Here is a 20596-nt window from a genome sequence, read left to right on the forward strand (position 1 = left end):
GGATGGGTACCGGTATAAACGGTAGTAACCAGACCGAAAAGCAGCGCACATTTCGGTGCTTTGTTTCGGTGCTTTTTTTTCCCTGAGATATCATACACTTTGGATTCTAGCCAATCATTTTACGTTTCTGAGGATAGTAGGCGGGTCCAGGTACGTACGTTCTTTTAGAGCAGAGCTACAGATTAAAAATGCCCAAGGCGAAGCGGTCAAAAGTCTGGCTGTACTCCACAGCAAAAGATGCAAACTCAGCAGCAACAAGTGCTTTAAGCTGATACTGTGATACTGTCAAAGGAGGTAACACCTCAAATCCGATGAAACACCTGGCGACGCATAGCGGGTTTTTTTAAAGCCGAAAAATGCGCCGTATTTGATAGCTTGCTGCGAGACCTCACACCGAGCACATCTACTGTGGTGTGGTGCCTGTTGTCGGACCCGGAGTTAGCAACATCCCCAAGAACCCGAAGAATAGAGTCCTGGGCCCTAGCCCTGCCAGTGTAGCAGAAATGATGAGGATGATGATGCAGCAGCAGCCGTTCTTCTCTGCATGAGTAGCTTAATGTTGTTCGTGTGTAATTTACGTTGAGTAGGCTAACCACGTTATTACATTAATGCATGTAAGGTGAACTAGCAAACATCATCATAGCTACATGCGGCTGTCTTCTTGTTTGATGGCAGATGTTCCCTTCACCCTGGCCAAAAAGGCTAAAATGACCAAAGGAAAAGTGGAAAACAGCTAAACATGAGAGGTTTTTGGACAAAGTTTGTGTTTTTTCCATTGTTTAAGCACCGGTTTGAGCACCGTTTAAGCACCAGCACCGTTTCAAAAGCACCGGTTTGGCACCGGTATCAGATAAAACCTAAACGATACCCATCCCTAGTGGTAAGTCATTGAAATTGTATCCACATAACTATGCAAACGTCCCTTATATTTACTATATGAATCAACCTAAAATCAACATGTGCAGTCAAACTGACCTGTGTCCCATCCATCTCCTGTGTACACAGGCTAGGGTTGCTGGTGGGCTGACACTGGGTATGAGGCAGGGTGCATTTGGACCCAGTAGCATTCTGCTGTGAGTGCTAGCCACTGCACTCCAGCAGTAATAATCACAATCGGTTGTTGTTAAATGTAATAAAGATGATCAACAACCAGATAATCAAATACAACGATTATCTACTTTCTTTTTTACCTGCTCGACCGTGTGAGAGGTGGAACTAAACCGTTGCTTTCTGGGCTCAGGCATCTACTTAGTGCAGTGTGTTAAATGTATCATTGCCAGATGTCAGTAACTTTGAGACTTATTAGAAGTGACGCAGCAGTAGTAACAAAAACCCACATGGTTACTTTGTGTCCGTTCAGTGTTCTTATGTCCTCCACTGCTTCCATGTTACACAACGGTAGCATCGAGCGATCCAAACTGACACCTATCTCTTAATCAATATTCAGTACAGACATGTTTGCAGCAGCCTTTCAAGCTACAACACATCAGTGGTTCATTGTGTTTCAAACATTAAATATCACAGGTTACCATTACGAAGGATTTCACTATTAAGACTCTTTGTTTGCACCAGTGCACAGCGGTCCACTGTGTGCTTGCATGTCGTATCCTGCTTTGTTAAAAGGTACACCTATTGGAATAACACCAACGTAGGAGCATTTTGTCTCTGCCTGAGAGACTGCAGACAGCATCCCTGAGCAAACACACTGCACAGGAATGCAGCCGACACTGCGTAGGTACATCTACACACAGCAGGGCTATTTATGTGTGTGTGTAACCACACAAGGAGGGGAGGTATAAGGACGCATCAGTGCTGACTGCGTACAATCAGTGGTCACATTACTGACGGCAGATTATCAGCGGAGTCAAGGATGGATTGAGGAGGATCCCTCAGCTGGGTTTAAGCCGAGGCGAGTGACAGCAGCGAGGATCAATTTTCCTCTGAAAGCTGGCTTGTGCTTCGTGTGATTTACGTGTGAGGGTGCAGCACGGGCTCCATGTGTCGTAAAGACAATGCATCTTTTTAAGAAACACGTGTCCTTGGTGGCAGCACTAAAGACAAGTTGATGATGATGATGATGAAGGTGAAAATGACAGTTTCAATGGGGAACTTCTGCAGTTCGTGTAAAGATACAGTCTTCTTCAGGGCAACAAGCTGAGATGACACCAGACGATGACAATGAAGCAGAGGGGATGGAGTTAACTGGTTACCGACTGGTCACGCGAGAGCGATAAATGGGTCTAGCCTGGTACCTTGCGCTTGCGTTCAGCCCGTTCCCGGGAGCGCCTTCTCTTCTCTCTGGCTTTCTCCAGAGCCTTCAGATCCGGAGGTTGGTCCATTTCAGACCTGGCCTTCTTAATGTGAGCAGCAGCGTGAGCCATGACTGTCCTCTCACTGTTTGCACACGCAGAAATCTACAGCTCTTAGATCACTCAGTGGTCCTCTCAGAACGCTAGCCTCATTAACAGAAGAGACCAGCCGTCCAACGAAACACCCCCCTCTCCAGGTGACAAAAACGGGAAGAATCCTCCACTGTCTCTCTGCAAACACTGTGAGTGGCACTAGCAAGCCTGCCTCCCTGCTGCCTGGATAACTGCATCTGAGCCCAGGATGGAGAGAGAGGAGGGGCTGCCTGGCACACGCCACCAAGAGGTAAGCTGGAAGACCAATAGAGAAGCCGGGAAGAGGCTGCCCCTCCCTCCACCACTCGGGCTGCAGAGGGAGCAGCAGATTCTCTCATTATACGACCCCCCCTCCCAGTAAACCAGAAGGGGAGGTAAACGCAGGGGGAGGAGCTGGTAACAAGAAATGGGAGGAGATACAGAACACGGAAGTCAGTGTGTGTCCTTTGGAGAAAGAGCAAGGGAGGTACCATTTCAGCAGAGGGGGGGACCTGCCCCTGTCAGCAAATGGTATAGTCTGCTTGAGCAAACACACAGAAAAACAAATGATAAAAATGCAATGCATCCTTTTATACATGTGATGCAATGCAGAGTATTAGCACCACTGACTCATGTGAGGCAGTAATAATAATAATTAATGTGGCAGTACGCACACTTTTCATGTTTAAACGTAAATAATCCTCATTAACACGAAGCATCGCCTCCGTTTCCACCGCGACCTCACCCTTTTTGCTTTTTAACACAATGGCGCCCCCTCATGTTCTGTCCTAACACTGCAGTGAAAAGTGACAGTATGATACTCCACAGACAGTCAAACGTATATTAAAGTTAGAATTAGAGACGACGTGAAACACACGATCTCCTGCCCCCTGTGAAAAGAGTGGCTCCTAACCTGCTCAGCATGTTACTCACAATAATTGTATTAGCAGTGGGCATCCAGCAGTGTGGAGATTCATAGCAGCAGGAAACCTGGAGTAAATCTGCCTGGTTACTAATCTTCTCCAAATCTCCCCCAACAGAGCGGAGGATAATCTGCTGAGGGTCTCATACTGGAGCTGCCTCTCCATGCTGAGAATCCTCATCGTCAAATACACAAAAACACACATTCCTCGATGGACTGCGGGAGCTCGTCAGACTCTGACCCTGACAGAGCTGTGACCTCTGACCTCTGTGAGTGTCAGGAGGCGGCAGGTCGGTGACTGCTTCAGAGAAGCCCAGGCTTTGAAGCTGTGCCACAGCCATGTGTGATTATGAACACCAACATGTGCATCTTACAGTGGTTCAGTTGGAGCTTGTTATCTACTGTGTGTTCACATGTGTGCATTTGTGCATTTGTTGCTGCCTTGCTCAGAGGCTCTGGGGCTTTAATTCATCACCGCTGCTAAAACAGAGGAATGACTTTTGAAATCTCATCTTTAAACACGCCTGTATTCACTGAGAGTTGTTTGGTAACAAAGTTATAGTATTAGTTGTTTTGTAAACAGCACTTTGTGGTAATGAAATGTGTATATGAATAAAGAAATGTGCTGCTGCTGTGCTGTGTGAGCAGTAAATGTTCCAGCTGAAGCTAAAAGACTCTGATAAATCAGACTGAGCAGGTCCAGTTACAGCTCTGAGTTCAACAGCAGTCACTTCATGAAATATTCATTTTCATTGGTTTCCATGTTATTAATTTCATTCCTTTATATACTGTTGCCATTATTGACATATTTGAAGCTAATGTTCTTAGTTTGAACGTCACATTTTCGTGGCGTTGCCTTCACGTGGGCAAGAATTATTATTAACAACTACGCCGTTCTGGAACGAGATATGCTGAGCTGTTGGCATCATACAGGCAGAAAGAACGGACAAAAGAAGAACGTGAAAAACACCAAAATTGGAAGAACAGCGTCCTAATTTTCTACACATTAAAGTGCACGTTCTTGTGCTTGAATAGAAAGACATCTGATTTTCACACAGATGATTTCAGTCTGATCTGTAGATAGGGCTGCTCAATTAATCGAATTTTAATCTCGATTACGATCTGGGCTTTCAACGATCATTAAAAATGACTGAGCCGATTATTAGCCCCTCCCTCGTGCTTCACTCTCGCGCACCTCTCTGCATTTTGAACACGTGTCACAACAATTAAGAGCAGCGGTCTCCAACCTTTTTTGCTCCACGGACCGGTTTATGCCCGACAATACTTTCACGGGCCGGCCTTTAAGGTGTCGCGGATAAATACAACAAAATAAAACCAGTACCGGTACCGAAAAAAAGAAGATTTATTCATAACACACGTGAAAAGTCCCAGGAAAACCGAGTAAACGATAAAAACGATAACAAAATAACGCTGAAAACCGATAAAAACCCTGAAAAACAGACATTTCACACCTGAGCCTCAACTCTCGCGGCCCGGTACCAAACGACTCATGGACCGGGACCGGTCCGAGGCCCGGGGGTTGGGGACCGCTGATTAAGAGGACCCGAGGGAAGCTAAGCAGAAGTTATTTGGAGAGGAGAGTGACTGCTGTTGGTTGAAAAGAGGTAAAAAAAACTTCAGTGGTTTGGAAACATGGGTTCAGTCAGACGTGGATCAAGTAGACACAGTGTGTAAACTTTGCTACGGTGTCATAGCTGCACCACAGAGCAACACTGCAAAGTTCACTAAACATAGATGTTTACATTTGTCATTAATTTCTTATATTGCAAACATTTGCACTGTTATCAGTATTTGCACTATTTTATATTATTTTTTAAAGTCATTATTCAATACATTGTTATTGTTAACCCTTTAAAGCCGGTCAGAGCAGCACGCTCTGTTTTGCGTAACTATTTTTAAATCCCTGTAGAACCTGAACCGTGTAAGCTAGCGCAATAATCTGTTTTGCGTATGGAACTTACGTCTTGTGCCATCAACTTGTCCTCGGTCATGGTTTCCTTCCACATAAAGCTTTGCAAAAACTGCATAAAAAGCTCTTGCAGGAACAAAAACATAATATTCCAGAAACACGCTTTGCCGATCTGATCAGCTGTTCATAACACTTCCCACATTGAAACAGACGTCAGCGCGAACTGTCGCATGTCCGCCATTTCCTGCCCGAAACAGGAAGTGACGTCATTTTTGCGGAAAATGTCGTTTTTTCACTTGTAGGCCTTAAAAGCCTATACTGGTGTTTTTATAAGTCATGTTTGACTTTTTTGAATAGTTTCTGGGATGCTTAGAACTCAAATTGCACTGCTGGAAATAGTTTATTTTGATGCACCTGCTGTTTTCTTTGCAAATTTGCATCAAAAGATTGTTTTTCGGTTTTTCTGCAGTATATAAAAATTGGTGTATCTCCAAAATAAAACTATGAAGACACTCAAAATAAATTTCCTGTTGTTGTAAACTATTTTTTTTTTGCAACTTTTTTGTATTTAAAGTTTTGAGGGATAAAACTCTTAAATTTCTCCAGGTAGAAATATATGTAAAAAATATGTAAAAAACCCAAAAACGATTTTAAATTTTTTTTGTAGTTTATTGCACTTTTTTGCAATTAATGTAATTACTATGCACTTAATGCATACATATTATTAAAATTAGGGCTATAACAGTTGTATTGATGTATAGCAACTTGAAATGCCCCTACAAATGGCTCCACAACATGTAAAAAAATAATATAAGCTCTGGCGGACTTGGTTCTATGGTCGGTCTTAAAGGGTTAAATAAATATCGTCAAATAATCGAGATCTCAATTTCAGTGAAAATAATCGTGATTATCATTTGTGCCATAATCGAGCAGCCCTATCTGTAGACACAAACTCATTAACGGTCCCGCCCCTGGCCAGTCACAAGTTCAGGGTGTTGTTTGCAATTTACAAAGTAGAGCACAGAGCTGAGACGCTCCCGTGTGCATGAAAGGTGACCTATGAGTGCAGTAAATGAAGTGTAACGTGGAGGATTTTAGCTCCATCATTTTCCTCGTGTGGCTGACAACCACGTTGGAGTCACGTGAGTCAGAGGAAATACGTTAACTTATCATTTTTCACATCAGAAACACTCAGAAAACCAGATTATTCCAAACAACAGTGGAAAAGAGGAGGACACAGGAGTGAAGAGGCCGGATTAGGGTTAGGGGTCCAGTCCACACCCACCAGGCCTTCATCCAGGACAGAGCTGACTCCAGCATGCTGTCATTTCTTCATATCTAAGTTTGACTTAGATTGAGGAAAAGAGAGATTACATTTAGGTTGAAACAACCTTTTCTCAAGTCCAAGCTTCCTCAGCTAGCACACAGCACAGAGCTGTCTCACTGAAAGCTTTCAAGAAGAAATCCAGTGTTCATCATCTTTAGATATCACCTCAGTGTCGTCTGTGTCAGTGCTTAATGGAGGCTGCTTAGGAACAATCTCACCACCGAGTACCTTCAAGCCTTCGTTTACAACAAGATTTATTTCAAACTGAGCCTCGGTTTCACAATAGCAATGCAGCGGCTGCTTTCCATCAGTTATTGCCTAGCAACAAGGGTGTGGGGCATCGTCATGGTGACAGTGAAGAAGGGGAAGGTAGGCTCACCATGGGGGGGTCTGGGATAAGCACATCCCTTGAGTTTCATTAACAGACTCTCCTGAGCTCACACGAGCATAATGAGAAGCTGTGTGTGTGGTTAACACGGAGAGTTTCCTGGTTCCTTTGTCTGTGTGGAAGATAATCAGAACAATCAGGAGTCCTCGTCTCACCGCACAGCGGACACAAAAGGACAATCACGAATAAAGAGAGCGAGCGGGTGCGCCGAGGGCGCTCGATTCATCGGTCCCATTGAGCCAAATGAGCCGTCCCACAATTCCCCTGAGGCGGTGATGACATCACCCTCCCTGCTTCACATATACTTCATCTTTACCGTGTCCCACTTTCTGCTCTAACGTGGCATTAGAGAGCTGTGCGAGTAAGAAAACCTAGCTGGAGAACAACCCCGTCCAACATCAGAGCCTCAACATGTTCCACTCGATCGACGGCCCTGAACACAAACGCGCCTCAAAGAACTGAAGTCCAGTTTACACATCGAGAGCTGACGACACACGAGCAGTTAAGCCTTCTGTGTACGTCGTCTCCAGTCTGCTTTCACTCTGAGGGAACCACCACACTCGCAGGGTTCATTAGGAAGCCACGACTGCTACAACTCTGCCAACCTCAGCTTTATAACAAAGTCTGGTAACATAATTATGTGCATGCTTACACAGGCAAAGCAAAGCATATAGTTTAGCTGGACAGGAAAACGATGAATTCAATTTTTATTCCAACAATAAGCAGCTGTAGGCCGAACCCTGGAGCTCCGTCTGTGAATGAAAACCACAAAACCTTCTGCATTACCTTTATCAGCATTAGTTTACATTGTTTTTAAGGGTAAATACACAAAGTTTTACTAGAAATTGACTCTGATTTAAGTTGTTTTATGCCCAACTCTAAGCTAGTCCGTGCTATTTGAACCAACAGTCAGTGTCACAGGTGAAGAATCCACAGCATTAGATGAAAGACTGCAGGTCTTTGCACTGATTAAAGAAGAATTCAGTTCCAGTTTAGTACCTGTCATAAAGCTCAGTGTCACTGTCCCAGTCCACCCTCAGCGCTTACCTGGCCTGCTGCTCCTACCACCATGCCTGCACTCGTGGGTGCTCCAGAGAGGCCACAGCACGCCGGGGTCAAATATATCCACTGTGTCCCGGCCACTCGGGGTGTCCGAGCCAAGACAGAAGGGGAGACGAGGGGGGGAGGCAGAGCGGTCCTGCGACTCTGTGAGTGGATTAGTGTGTAACACGCTAGAGGTATTAACACACTGCAGCTGACATGCACGCAGACACAAACGCATGCACGCACACTGCAGGGCGTGTGCATTCTTACAGGGGATTACGGGGACAAAAATAGAGGCGACTTCTCTGCTGACCTAGAATCACAATGTTGTGATGAAGACACAATGGAGAAGAGACTAGCCACGCCCACTCCCACCACACACACACTGTGGAAACACAACTTGTTGCAGTATCCCTTGCAGACAGAGAACTGTTATTTAGTTCGTTCACAACTATTTTCTAATCATGTGCCTGAAAAGCAAACCTGCAAATCTTCTTTGGCACTGAAGGTCACTGCAGGGCGTGGCTACAGACACAGCAGAGCCACCTATGGGCCGCAAAGGTTTTAAAAAACCATCACTTACCATGATATTCATGAGAATAAAACCGCCAACATACAGACAACAGATGTAGCTGCACTGCGTGTTGAAAATCAAGAAAGACACGACACCATCCACCACCATCCATCCACGTCTGGGGCCATGGTGTGGAGGAGCAGAGACCTTGCTCTGCCAGCCACCTCCTCCAGCTCATCCAGGTGAAGACAGGCGTTCTTAGGCCAGCTGAGAGATGTCATTTCTCCAGCATGTCCTGACCCTACCACAGGACCTGCTCGTGGTGAAACATGCCAGAACACCTTACTCACTAGGTGCCCAAGATCTGGATTGTGGTGCCCCGGGTACCTGAGCTGGCTCTGGTTCTGCTGCTCCACTGCTCCGAGTTCTCCCAAGTGACTGAACTCCTCACCCTACCTCTGCGAGACCAGTCACTCTCTGCTGCTTGCTTTCTGTCACTACCCAAAGCTTGTGGCCATAGGTTAGGGTAGGGACAGAGACCCATTGGTCTGCACTCAGCTCTCGCTTCACCACCGCAGACTGGTACCGTGTTTGAGCAACCTTCCCTGCACACACAAAGATCCTGGTCCAGATATTTCACAATCACAACATAAACCACACTCTTCACTCTAATCCAGGAAGGCTGAATAATGTGGGTGGAGCATACTGTGCTGCTCTTCTTAACGATGGGAACCAACATCCCCGTCAGCCGATCCACAGGCACCGCCCAGATCTCCACGAGCCACTGCAGAGGCCTAGCAACCAAGACAAACCTACAACATGCATGTATTCCAGGGCCTAGCGGTGGGGTGGGGTCACTCGTTCCCCTCGACCCCAGACTGAGGAGATCCTCCTTCCTTCTATTTAGCAGAACAGTAATATCCTTAGCAGCACACCCTGTTCCACACCCTCGCCTGGTTACTTGGTTCAGCTACTCCCAGAGTCAAACTCTGCTAAATGTCAGCTGCTTCCCTTCACCTCCTGGTGTCCACCAACTTCAACCACTACCACCATCACAGGTACCAACCACCTTCCAGCTCCGTGCTTCAACGATGCAGGTTTACAATATTGTCCGTTCTGACCCCATGTGTCAAAGTCCTCCTGGAGGCAGGAACTGAATATGTTGTGGTCCGGGGCCTTAAAATATGTTTGGGTGTGCCACGTCTGTCCAGCATCCTCCCTCCAGGTCTCAGTGTCAATGTGAGGGCTGAAGCCTGCTTCAGTCAGCCTACATTAGCTTGTTCATACAGCAAATAAACACAAGCAAACTGAGAGCAACAGATAAGAAGAAGAAGAAACATCCTGCGTTTACATACAAAGACACTGGTGAACTTTGCTGCTTTTGCTTTACAACTAATAAGACTGATTACATGATGTGTTGTTGTTAGTGTGCTTCAGATTTTTATATTAAATATTTTGTCTGGCCAGTTATCACCTAGTAAAACGCTCACAGGAAGTTAAACTAAATTGTCTCCCATATCTCAGATATAACAGATTAGTGTTGAGGCCGCCAGTTAATCAAAACCAGAGGATTTACTGGCTTTATGAGGTTTGTTGCATCATTCTGTGCATCTGGGACGTTACTGATGCACTGCAGCCAAATGTTCAGCGATAACATGTAAAACGACGGGTACAGTTTGAATGTTTTACACAGATACTTTTACCAGGTTTCACACTGAATCTGTCTCTCTGATCAGAGCAGACTAAAACATCTGTAATCAAAGAGTCTATCTGGCTGTTACAGACAGGAAGTTGCTGTTCCACAGGATCCAGCAACTTCCTGCTGGACAGGTGTGATGTTCTGCTTTCTGCTCTGACACGTTTCGCCTTTCTGTTATAGTAACGATGCACAGTCAGCATTTAGGATAAACGAGATGTGCCAAAAGTGCCTCATTCGCAATGCATGACGATGAAATAGAAAAGAAACGTCCTTGATATCGAATCACTTTCTCCACAGACAAATTCCTTAAAAATGCAAATATTAATATTAATGTGCACAATTTTTTTAATATTCCAAAACATGTTTAACGATAATACTCAAAGCCATGAATGCTTGACTGCCCCGGTGTGTGCTGCTGGCAGATGAATGTAAGAACACATCTTAGTCACTAGGTGTCGACAAAACTAAAGCAGCGTCACACCACAGTCCAGCGTGTCACTGTGCTGGAGGACTGCAACAACACAAAACAGGCAAAGCAACCACACAAGCCTGCAGAATCCTTCAGTGTATATCAAACAGTCAACACAGGAGCTGCACTGTGGCTCACAGCGTGCATCAGTGCTCAAATAACACATGCATATCACAACGTGCAGCAAACAGCTGTTATACACGTGGTGGTGCCGCTGGTGGAGGGGTGGCTGGGGATGGAGGGGCGTGACCTAAACTGGGGGGGTCAGCTGGTGAACTGGGAATACAGACTGAGCAATGACACATGAGGTCATTTCACTACACGATAACACAACTTATTAGGATTTTGTTGTGACAACCTTCATTTTGCCCAACATACTGTGGTGTGTCAGCACACAGGGGTCAAACTAACTGCTTCACATTAGGACAGGCACAGGTGATGTGTGTCTCAGACCGAGGTCGATGCCTTTGACATGTTTGGAGATGAACGGTGTCCTGACAGAGATTCAGAGATGAGGAAAGGAGTGGACGGGCAATAACCAATGCAGTTACTTCAGAACACACTTCCTGCTGGGTGTTACCTGCAGCGGTTTTGAATGATTGCACTGGAGAAGACAAGAAGAATGCATTGATCATTTCAGCTGGGTCAGAAATCTTCTCCTCGGTTTTAGGAACCAGTAACAACAGTGTGCAAACCAGTCTGCTGTCAAAATGCAGGATTTATATTTGGATCTGAGGAAGTGACATTTAAACATGAACGTATATACCGTCCTTTACACTGCATTATAATAACAAGTGTTTTTGCTGCATGCCGACTCACTTTGCTTTAGGGTACGTATGTACGAGTATGCTGAAATTCTTTCTTGTACAAATATTAGTACAGACTTTTAAGATGGACAAAGTTAAGAGACAAATGAACTGAACGGGCTGTTTATAGATCAGATCCGGAGCTCCTCCACTTTGCATGCTGATCCTTGATCTTTGGGCAAACACTGAACCCTGTTAGAGTAGAAAGGATCTATATAAGTAGCTGTCTAATTCTTAGATGGTTAAAAATGTTAGACAGTCTCTGCAAAAAGCAAATAAACACAATAAAGTAAAATCAAACAATGAAAATTCTATCAAACATGAATGAACTGTGAATCCAGTCAGGGTTATACAGAGTAAAAGAAAGAAGAGCGCAGCCCAGAATATAAATCAAAAGGTTAATGTGGAAAAACATCTTCAGTCGACGGTCTCAGTCTAACCAATTACACTGTCAATACCAAACCAGAGCCGTTACCCTTCGACCTCTCGAGTGTAACTGATTAAATTATAATGTCATGCCTTCATCTGAACTCGAACAGAGACCAAAGCATCAACAAACATCTCCAAGATAGAGCATTGCCTTGTATTGTGTTCCCATCTGTCACTTCTGGGAAGCGAGTGGAGGAAGAACACGAGGTGCAGTGGAAGGACTGGCGTAACAAGGAGATCTTTCTGTGGCGATGAATGGACCGGCCTTTCTGCCGTCCTGGTTTCAGTGAGCTGGCATGTCTGCAATGCTGCTTCCTTATGTATGATGGGCCTTGTCATTCCAGTTCATCCTACCAGCCACGTCCTCAGTGTAACCCAACGACACACACAGAGTCTAGAAAGTCAACACCCAGCAACACGAGTGAACACACACACACACACACACACACACACACACACACACACACACACACACACACACACACACACACACACACACACACACACCTGTTTCTAAGGGATTTTGTTTGCAGGGAAGTAAAAATGTTACCGATCAGCTCAGTGAAGCAGGCTGAAAGCTGTAGTCTAAAGGGCTTTGACTGCGCAGTGAGTCTAGAAATGCAGTCAAAGTATCACAGTGGTGACAAACTGTCATGTTTTCATGTTCATTACTGGTTGATGGTGATGCAACTCAAATTTCATTGTGTTTTTAAATGCAATGAGTGACTTGGTCAGCACAGTGGTAGCACCGTCTCCTACAGCGATCGCTGTCAGCTGATGGGGCGTCAGCCAGGTCGTACAGTGTTGGGGAGTAACAGTAGGGTGACCATATTTTGATTTCCATAAAACAGGACACTTGGCCCAGTCATGGAGTTTCAATAATACTGTTTGTTTAAAGAAAATGTTAACATATTTAAAAGATGCCTCCTCTGTGCGGTTAATGAATGGTGAAATAACAAATGTCATATAGGCTTTTACAAGTCAACAAGTGCAAAATAAAACAACAACTTAAAAACCTCTGGAATTAAATAATGTTACAGAAATAATGCCTCATCTGTATAAGAACAATGACCAGTGAGGTACCAGTGAGGTACCAGTGAGGTACCAGTGAGGTATTGTGCAATGGTTTCTGCTTCTGCTTCTTCCAGTCACAGTATGATTGGGAATATTTTCCCTGTTCCATGGTTACTGAAGTCTGAGAAATGCCACAGTGCTGGATTTCATTAGCTTCAAGAGTGACAACAGCTTCAGTCTTGGTGCACTGCTGAAGTTTTCAGCTGTGTTAAAGTCTAGAAATGCTGCTTATGTTTTTCTGTGTCCATGTAAGCAACAAGATCTCCGGCACCTTTGTTAGACACACAAACGTTACGTTATGTGCCAGCTCTGCACACAGAGCACTGCGCCTCCCATTTATTCCGACCGGGATGGTACGAGGGAAATTTCTTTTGCAGTTTTTCTAAAAAGATGCGCTTTGGCATCTTTTTAGCGCACCGCTCCACGCTCTGTCCCGTCTGTCAGCGCGGAACAACCACTTACAACACAGCAGTTCAGGGATGACGCTGCACATATGGGTCCTCTGTAGGCCTATCCGGTCGTTCAGTGATGACGCGACGAATCCTACTTCCGGGTCTAAAGTAGTCTGCGTTTAATATGGCTTTTGTGTTGTTAACATGTTTAATGTTATGTATTTTCTTCTATTTGATCTCAAAAAGCTCCTAAAACAGTCAGTGATCACTGTTGACCTCCCTCGGCTTTTATTAATGTTGAGAGTCATCTGGGGGGTTGAGAGTCATCTGGGAGGTTGAGAGTCATCTGGGAGGGTGGGAGTCACCTGGGAGGGTGGAAGTCATCTGGGAGGTGGGTTTAGGTGGTAAATTCTTCCCAAGCCTTTTTTTTTTATCTTGTTGCTTTACCCAGTCTACCAAGAAAACTGAAAAAGTGACTGACATGTATGTGGCACTTTTTCAGTGACTGCTCCCTTCGAACCCTTTGAACTATAAACTACACTTGATGTGGATTTTAGACACTTTGTCTACCTCGTGTCCATGGCCATTTTAGAATCACTAATTAACCTGCCTATTTAATATGCCGTCTTCAACACTATAGATAAAAAAGTCATGTACAGCTTGCACGTACTCTACCTTTTATTTTTTGAAGTAAAATTGTGGGGGAAGCACACTTACATTCTCACCTCTGCACCTCAGTCTCAAGCCAACAAGATGAGGCCTTTGAACAGAGCACCTACGGCTTTTGTAGGAAAGAGACCCACAAGTACAAACCCGTCAACACACACAACTGAAAGGTACAGTCAGGGATGTGTGAATCAACTAAATGCAACGAAGTAACAGTAGAAAATAGAAATATATGTGACTGCAATGAAATCAAAACATGACTAAGCAGAACATCTCTTTAAAGGCTGCTGACCCTTATACCTAGACCTTAAAGCAAAGCACCTCAAACTACACATCTTAACAAATCCCCAGAGAACCCAAAGGTCATACTTCAATCAGAAAGTCAGGGGGGAGGCAATCTGCTGCAGAGGTCAGACCCACAAAATGAAAGTCTTTTGAAGTCGGGTGTGGGTTGTGTGTGGTCTTCATGCTTGCTGAGGCTGAGGTCAAACACTCATATCCCCAGACACGGCCAGAGGCCGATTTAGCTTCAGTGGTTACATAACTTACTACAGAGCACTGAGGGATTTGTGCATTTGTAGCGTATTAAGCCCACATTATTATGGAAACTTATATCATGTATGATTAAACACAAGTAAAGTACACTCATGTAAATAAGCTTTTTGTGTTTATTCTTTGACATTATCTTTTGGCCAGAGACGCACTGTGAGAGGAGAGTAACAAGTCACATCGACCTGAGGCCACGCCTCCAACAGTACAACAAGCGGTCCCAGATCCGTTCACACAAACACATGTCTCTAGGTGCTTTATATTGTAACCCTACAAAATCATACAGCCCCCCATTGAGCAAGCACTTGGCAACAATGTGATGGTAAAACACTGTTGCAGGACAAAACTTCAGAATAACCAGGTTCAGGGACGCCAGAGCTGGGAGCAGAGAGACAGGACAAAGGCAAGCTACAGGACAGAGAGCCCGAGTTTAATTACTAAGGATTAGTGAGCACAGAGTTAAAAGAGACGAGTGAAGAAGAACATTCAATGCATCACAGGAAGCCCCCAGCAGCTTTTTATTAAAAGTACCAGATGCTAGTGACTGGGCTAAGAGCTACACTAGCTAATCCTTTGAAAATGTTTTGTGGCTGACTCAACAGGAAGTGACCAATCACACGTAGGTTACAGTATGAAATAAGCTGCTATATAAAAGTTTGTACTTCATCTGTATGGGGTTGATTAAGTAGAGAGAGAGCTAAAGAAACACCGCTATAAGTAGCAGCAGGAACAGGAAGTGATGCTATACCGCAGTGAGAGCCAACACAAGGGACCTGCAATTGCAAATTAAAATAGATTTAATATTGATGATGTTCACATTTATGCATCAAAAAGCACTCCAGTAAATACTTCTCAAGCAAGTGCTCAAAACTGCAATATCAGGAAAGTCAAATGTAGTGGCAACAGGCATCTGTGACCGAACGTGGAGGAGGTGCGTCGACAGGAGGAAACAGCCAGACATGCCAGAGCCGTAGCGCTGGCCAAGCAGGGTTGCTGGGTGAATTGGGAGAGTGTGGAAAAGAGGCAACTCTCATGGAGTGAAAACTGGGGCATGGAGTCTAACAGACTAAGTTTCATCATCCGAGCAACGTACGATGTGCTACCTTCCCCAATAAATCTGGATTGAAACCAGGATCCTTTTTTATGTAGCTGACAGCTGGTAACTGTGCAGGGGCGGGTCTAGCAAAGTGTTGCCAGGGGGCCAGGTAGGGCATTAACAGGGAGAGGGGGGCACAAAGAAATACTTTTCTTTCTTATTCTCATTTAAAATATCTCGCTTTTATTAAATAATTATCTGAATCTTGCAAAAAAAGTTTTTATCTGACGTAAAATGTATAGAAATCATCAATATACCAACAAGACTGTACATCACTGTCACCACAGCGTCTGTTTTCATTCAAAGGCTTTATGGCTCTAATACCTGGTGGGCCGGTCTGTAGTGAAAATCCCAGTCCAGCCCTGCAGGTTATACTGGCAGTGTCACCGTGCCAGCTGACTGTATTTCATCATCAGCCAGTGTCGTTCTTTATCAATATTACCAAAGTTGACCATAAGGCAGCATAGAAAGTATTTACTTGCTTTCAGGTTTTATTCAAATGTTAGTCTTTTCATTTGTTTCCCCACTTTTTTCCTGTTTCAAAATCAAACACCAGTTTGTGAGAAGATTATCTTCTTTTTTTAACAGGCAGATAAAGTTTTGCATTGGCATTGGCTAATTTGTCAATTGTTTGTTAAAAATGTTCGTATTTTAATATTCAAAAATGTTTTTGCCCAAAACATATGTGCACTATATGTCAGTAAAAACACTATGCAAATATTGCTGTCCTTGACTGCTGAATAAACACTGACTGATTGTATCTCTTGTACTTCATCAACGCAGTATCTAAAAACTTTGCACCGTAGTGGTTAAAATCTCATTCTAATAACAGTTAAAAGCACATTCGGTTATTAGGTTTATAGGATTATTGAATTATGGTGAACTCATCTGCCACCCTTCTTCAAATCTGTGCCCCTACCTGCCCCCCCCAACAAAGATTTTCTAGACACGCCACTGCCTATCGTGTCCCTTTTGTAGAAAACTAAACAGAAGAAAGAAGAGAAATAACAATTTAACACAAACCAGTGACTCCAGGGCCGGATCAACCCTGGCAGGGCCTCCTTGGATGAGGGTGTCTAGTGATAATGGCCGAAACACCCGATGAATCCAAGGTCCACTACTGACGATGTGTCCCAAATTTAAAATGATAATCTAGATCAGACCTGTAATCCCCAAACCTAACCAAGGAAAATGGCAGATTAGTGTCGATAAAAGACCCAAAGTTGAGGCACAACGATGCGTGCTGCTGGTAAAGTGTCTGGGCTTTCCTCATAACAGCCATCCCTCAAGAGTCTCTCCATTTACAGCAATGCATTATCAGGGACTGTAACATCTGGTCCTCTTACTGAATCAGATTTCTAAGTCATACTGCTGAAATCTGCTGAACAGCAGCAAAGACAGTCGCTGGCATCAAGCTCATCTTTGTGTCAAGTAAACTGAGAAAAGTCTCTTTTAGCTGCACAACAACTTACTGACACTGGACAGCTGTCAGAAAAACAAGCTAGCTCGAGAGATTTTAAGCCAGACGTTCTTCAGTGTGTCATTTTTGAAACGTTTCTCTGGGACACAACAGTGTTATCTAGCTGCAGTCATGCTGTCTTTGACATGTCCAATGAATCTTTGTCCTGACAAGGCCAAGTGTTGTCGGGGCAATGAATCTATCTTTGTTTAAAAATGTGACAGTGTTGCCAGAACTGACAGGATGAAACAGATCAACCAGCACCTGGGATGCCAAAGATGTATCCCAGTCCTCAGAAATAATTCATGTCAATTTTAAGCCTCACGTCTGTGAGAACAAATATAAAATCCACTTAGTCCTTTCAAATACATCCAGTCAGTCAGTTACCTCACAGCCTTATGAGGGGTCAGTCCAAACCAGAAACAAATTTCATTTTCAAGTCAAAAATCTTTTAGACTCACAATAAAAATATAAGAAAATGTAATAATATTCCAACTTTAGATGTTTACACCGTTGATATGTTTAGGATAAATTTGCCATCTCCCAACATTTTTTTATTTTCTTATGTTTTCATTTCTGGGGGTTTTTCCTTTCTTACTTTTTCAAATTTCACTTTACGCAGGAAACCTACATGAATACAGATATTACAATATGAACAAGCAAGTTTATCAGTGAAGAATGATCATATATCACAGTACTGATATGATTCTAACCAGCACCTTCAACGGCCTTCTTACCCCTTTAAGACCTACCATAGAACCAAGTCTGCCAGAGCTTACTTTATTTTTTTACCTGCTGTGGAGCCATTTTTGGGAGCATTTCAAGTTGCTATACATCAACACAACCATTATAGCCTAAATTTTAATAATATGTATGTATTAAGTGCATAGTAATTACATAAATTGCAAAAAGGTGCAATAAACTACAAAAAAATTGAAAATCGTTTTTGTTTTTTTAACATATATTTCTAGTTAGAGAAATTTAAGAGGCTTATCCCTCAAAACTGTAAATACAAAAAAGTTGCACAAAATAGTTTCCCACCACAGGAAATTTATTTTAAGTGTCTTCATAGTTTAATTTTATTTATTTATTTTATTAATGCAAATTTGCAAAAAAGCACCACATGCATCAAAATAAACTATTTCCAGCAGTGCAATATGAGTCCTCAGCATCCCAGAAACGACACAAAGTCATAAAGTCAAACATAACTTTAAAAAACACCAGTATAAGCTCATGAGGCCCTGATGGTAAAATACTACATTTCCGCAAAATGACGCCACTTCCGGTTTCAGGCAGGTGATGGCGGACATGCGATAGTTCGCGCTGATGGACGTAGGAAGTGTTATGAACAGCTGATCGGATCGGCAAAGCGTGTTTCTGGAATATCATGTTTGTGTTGCTGCAAGTGATTTTTATGCAGTTTTTGCAAAGCTTTATGTGGAAGGAAACTGTGACCGAGGACAAGCTGATGGCATAAGATGTAAGTACAACTCCTCCGGTTTCATATGCAAAAAAACTTATTGTGCTAGCTTACGCGGTTGCAGAGCTACCAGGATTTAAAAATAGTTACACAAAACGGAGCGTGTCCGCTCCGACCGGCTTTAAAGGGTTAAGTAAACAAAGAAAGACCGTTATCTTCTTAGAAATGAAAAGTTGAATGAGAGTAATATAAATACTCTCATTAAATATATACAGTGTAATGTATAATATTGCATTGTTCTGATGTGGTTTCCCCATTGGCTATGTCAGCTTCCACACAGTTCAATCCAATGAATTCTAGACTTCAGTCAGTATTAAGCCTAAACTCGTAATGTGGATCAACATGAAACACTCGCCTAACACTGATGCAGATTCACACAAAATGTATAAAACTGCATTTTTTGTTACAAAGTTCTGTGTTTGTGCTTGAAAGTACCGTGACCACAGCTAATCGAGGTCTCACGGCACACCGGGTTTAATTTACTGCTGCTAAGGGTGATGGAGGAGAACAACGGGGAACAACAGGGGAGCATCTTTCATTAAAGAGTTCATCCAGTTGGTGAGCGTTAGATTCAATATCAGAGAAACAACAATCTATCATCTTATACCACCATCAGCAGCAGCAGCAAACAACTCTAACCAGGCGAATCCTGTAAAGGTGCACAACGCTGGAGAGTTGTTTGTAGGACATTGGTAAATGTCGTTGGTAGATAACGTAGTGCCTCCTGCATCTTCATCTCTGTGGATACACGAGACAACTGATTCTGAAGTGTGTCTGAAGCCGAGGAGACCACAGCACCATGGAAACAAGCCAAAGGGAAGAATAAGGAGCGCTGGGAAAGGGGTGGGTTCGGGGGTCAAATGCAATGTGGCTTTTTATGGTTGAAATAAAAGCACAACATATACACTCAACAAAAATATAAACGCAACACCTTTGTTACTGCTCCCATTCCCCATGGGATGGACGTAGAGACCTAAAATTCATTCCAGATACACAATATAACCATCCCTCCCAAACAGTGGTCACAAATCAGTCCAAATGTGTGGTAGTGGGCACATCTGCTATATTGAGATAATCCATCCCACCTCACAGGTGTGCCACATCAGGATGCTGGTCTGACATCATGAGTAGTGCACAGGTGTACCTCAGACTGCCCACAACACTGAACACTGACACTGACACTGACACTGACACGGACACTGAACTGTGTGCTGTTGGACTCAGGCCGTATTATTTACCCAGGGAATTCTCTCACGTCATCTTGGTGGCTGTTTATGTTCCCCCCTCTGCTAACCCCACAGCTGCATGTGACACTATCCACTCTGCCATAGCTCGGCTACAGACTCAGCACCCGAGTGCCTTTATTGTGATCTCGGGTGACTTCAACCATGTATCACTGGACAATACACTACCAACATTCAAACAATATGTGGACTGTCCCACCAGGGGAGAGAAAACTTTAGACTTACTGTATGCTAACGTCAAGGATGCATACAGCTCCTCCTCCCTCCCCCCACTTGGTAGGTCAGATCATAACCTGATTCACCTCACCCCCCGCTATGTGCCAATTGTGAGGAGGGAACCTGTGACCACCAGGACTGTTAGGAGGTGGTCAGAGGAGGCAATAGCGGAACTACAGGGCTGTTTCGAGGTGACCGACTGGGAAACACTCTGTGAGCCTCACGCCGAGGACATCAATGGGCTTACTGAGTGTATCACAGACTACATAACTTTCTGCACCGACTCCATTGTTCCAGCTCAGACTGTTCATTGTTACCCAAATAACAAGCCGTGGGTGACTAAGGACATCAAAGCCCTCCTCAACAACAAGAAGAGGGCTTTCAGAGGGGGCAACAAAGAGGAGGTGAGGAAGGTCCAGGTGTTACTAAAGGACAAGATCAGAGAGGCTAAGGACAATTACAGGAGGAAGCTGGAGTGGAAACTCCAGCAGAACAGCATGAGAGAGGTGTG

At 43.9% G+C, this 20596-nt stretch overlaps 1 protein-coding gene across 9 annotated transcripts in view; it reads right to left on the reverse strand.

The window, feature by feature from the left end:
* Positions 1-20596, reverse strand: part of ank2b (ankyrin 2b, neuronal) — a 152624-nt gene that overhangs the window by 84611 nt on the left and 47417 nt on the right. For 5 of the 9 annotated variants that reach the window (XM_086284950.1, XM_086284949.1, XM_086284932.1 and 2 more), the window contains exon 1: positions 2253-2582. The exons of 3 other annotated variants lie outside the window; for them this stretch is intronic. In XM_086284950.1, coding sequence (XP_086141076.1) covers positions 2253-2381 — 129 coding nt within the window. In that variant the 5' untranslated portion in view covers positions 2382-2582. Of the gene's footprint in view, positions 1-2252; positions 2583-7995; positions 8157-20596 lie in introns of those variants that run through there. One more of the 9 variants, XM_086284939.1, reaches the window with a different exon arrangement.

The sequence above is a fragment of the Aulonocara sp. 'chitande type north' Nkhata Bay genome, unplaced genomic scaffold (genome assembly GCF_057382095.1).
Source record: "Aulonocara sp. 'chitande type north' Nkhata Bay isolate Kocher_YH1m ecotype deep benthic unplaced genomic scaffold, A_spYH_male_GT1.1 unmapped_scaffold_20, whole genome shotgun sequence".
Classification (NCBI taxonomy): domain Eukaryota; kingdom Metazoa; phylum Chordata; class Actinopteri; order Cichliformes; family Cichlidae; genus Aulonocara; species Aulonocara sp. 'chitande type north' Nkhata Bay.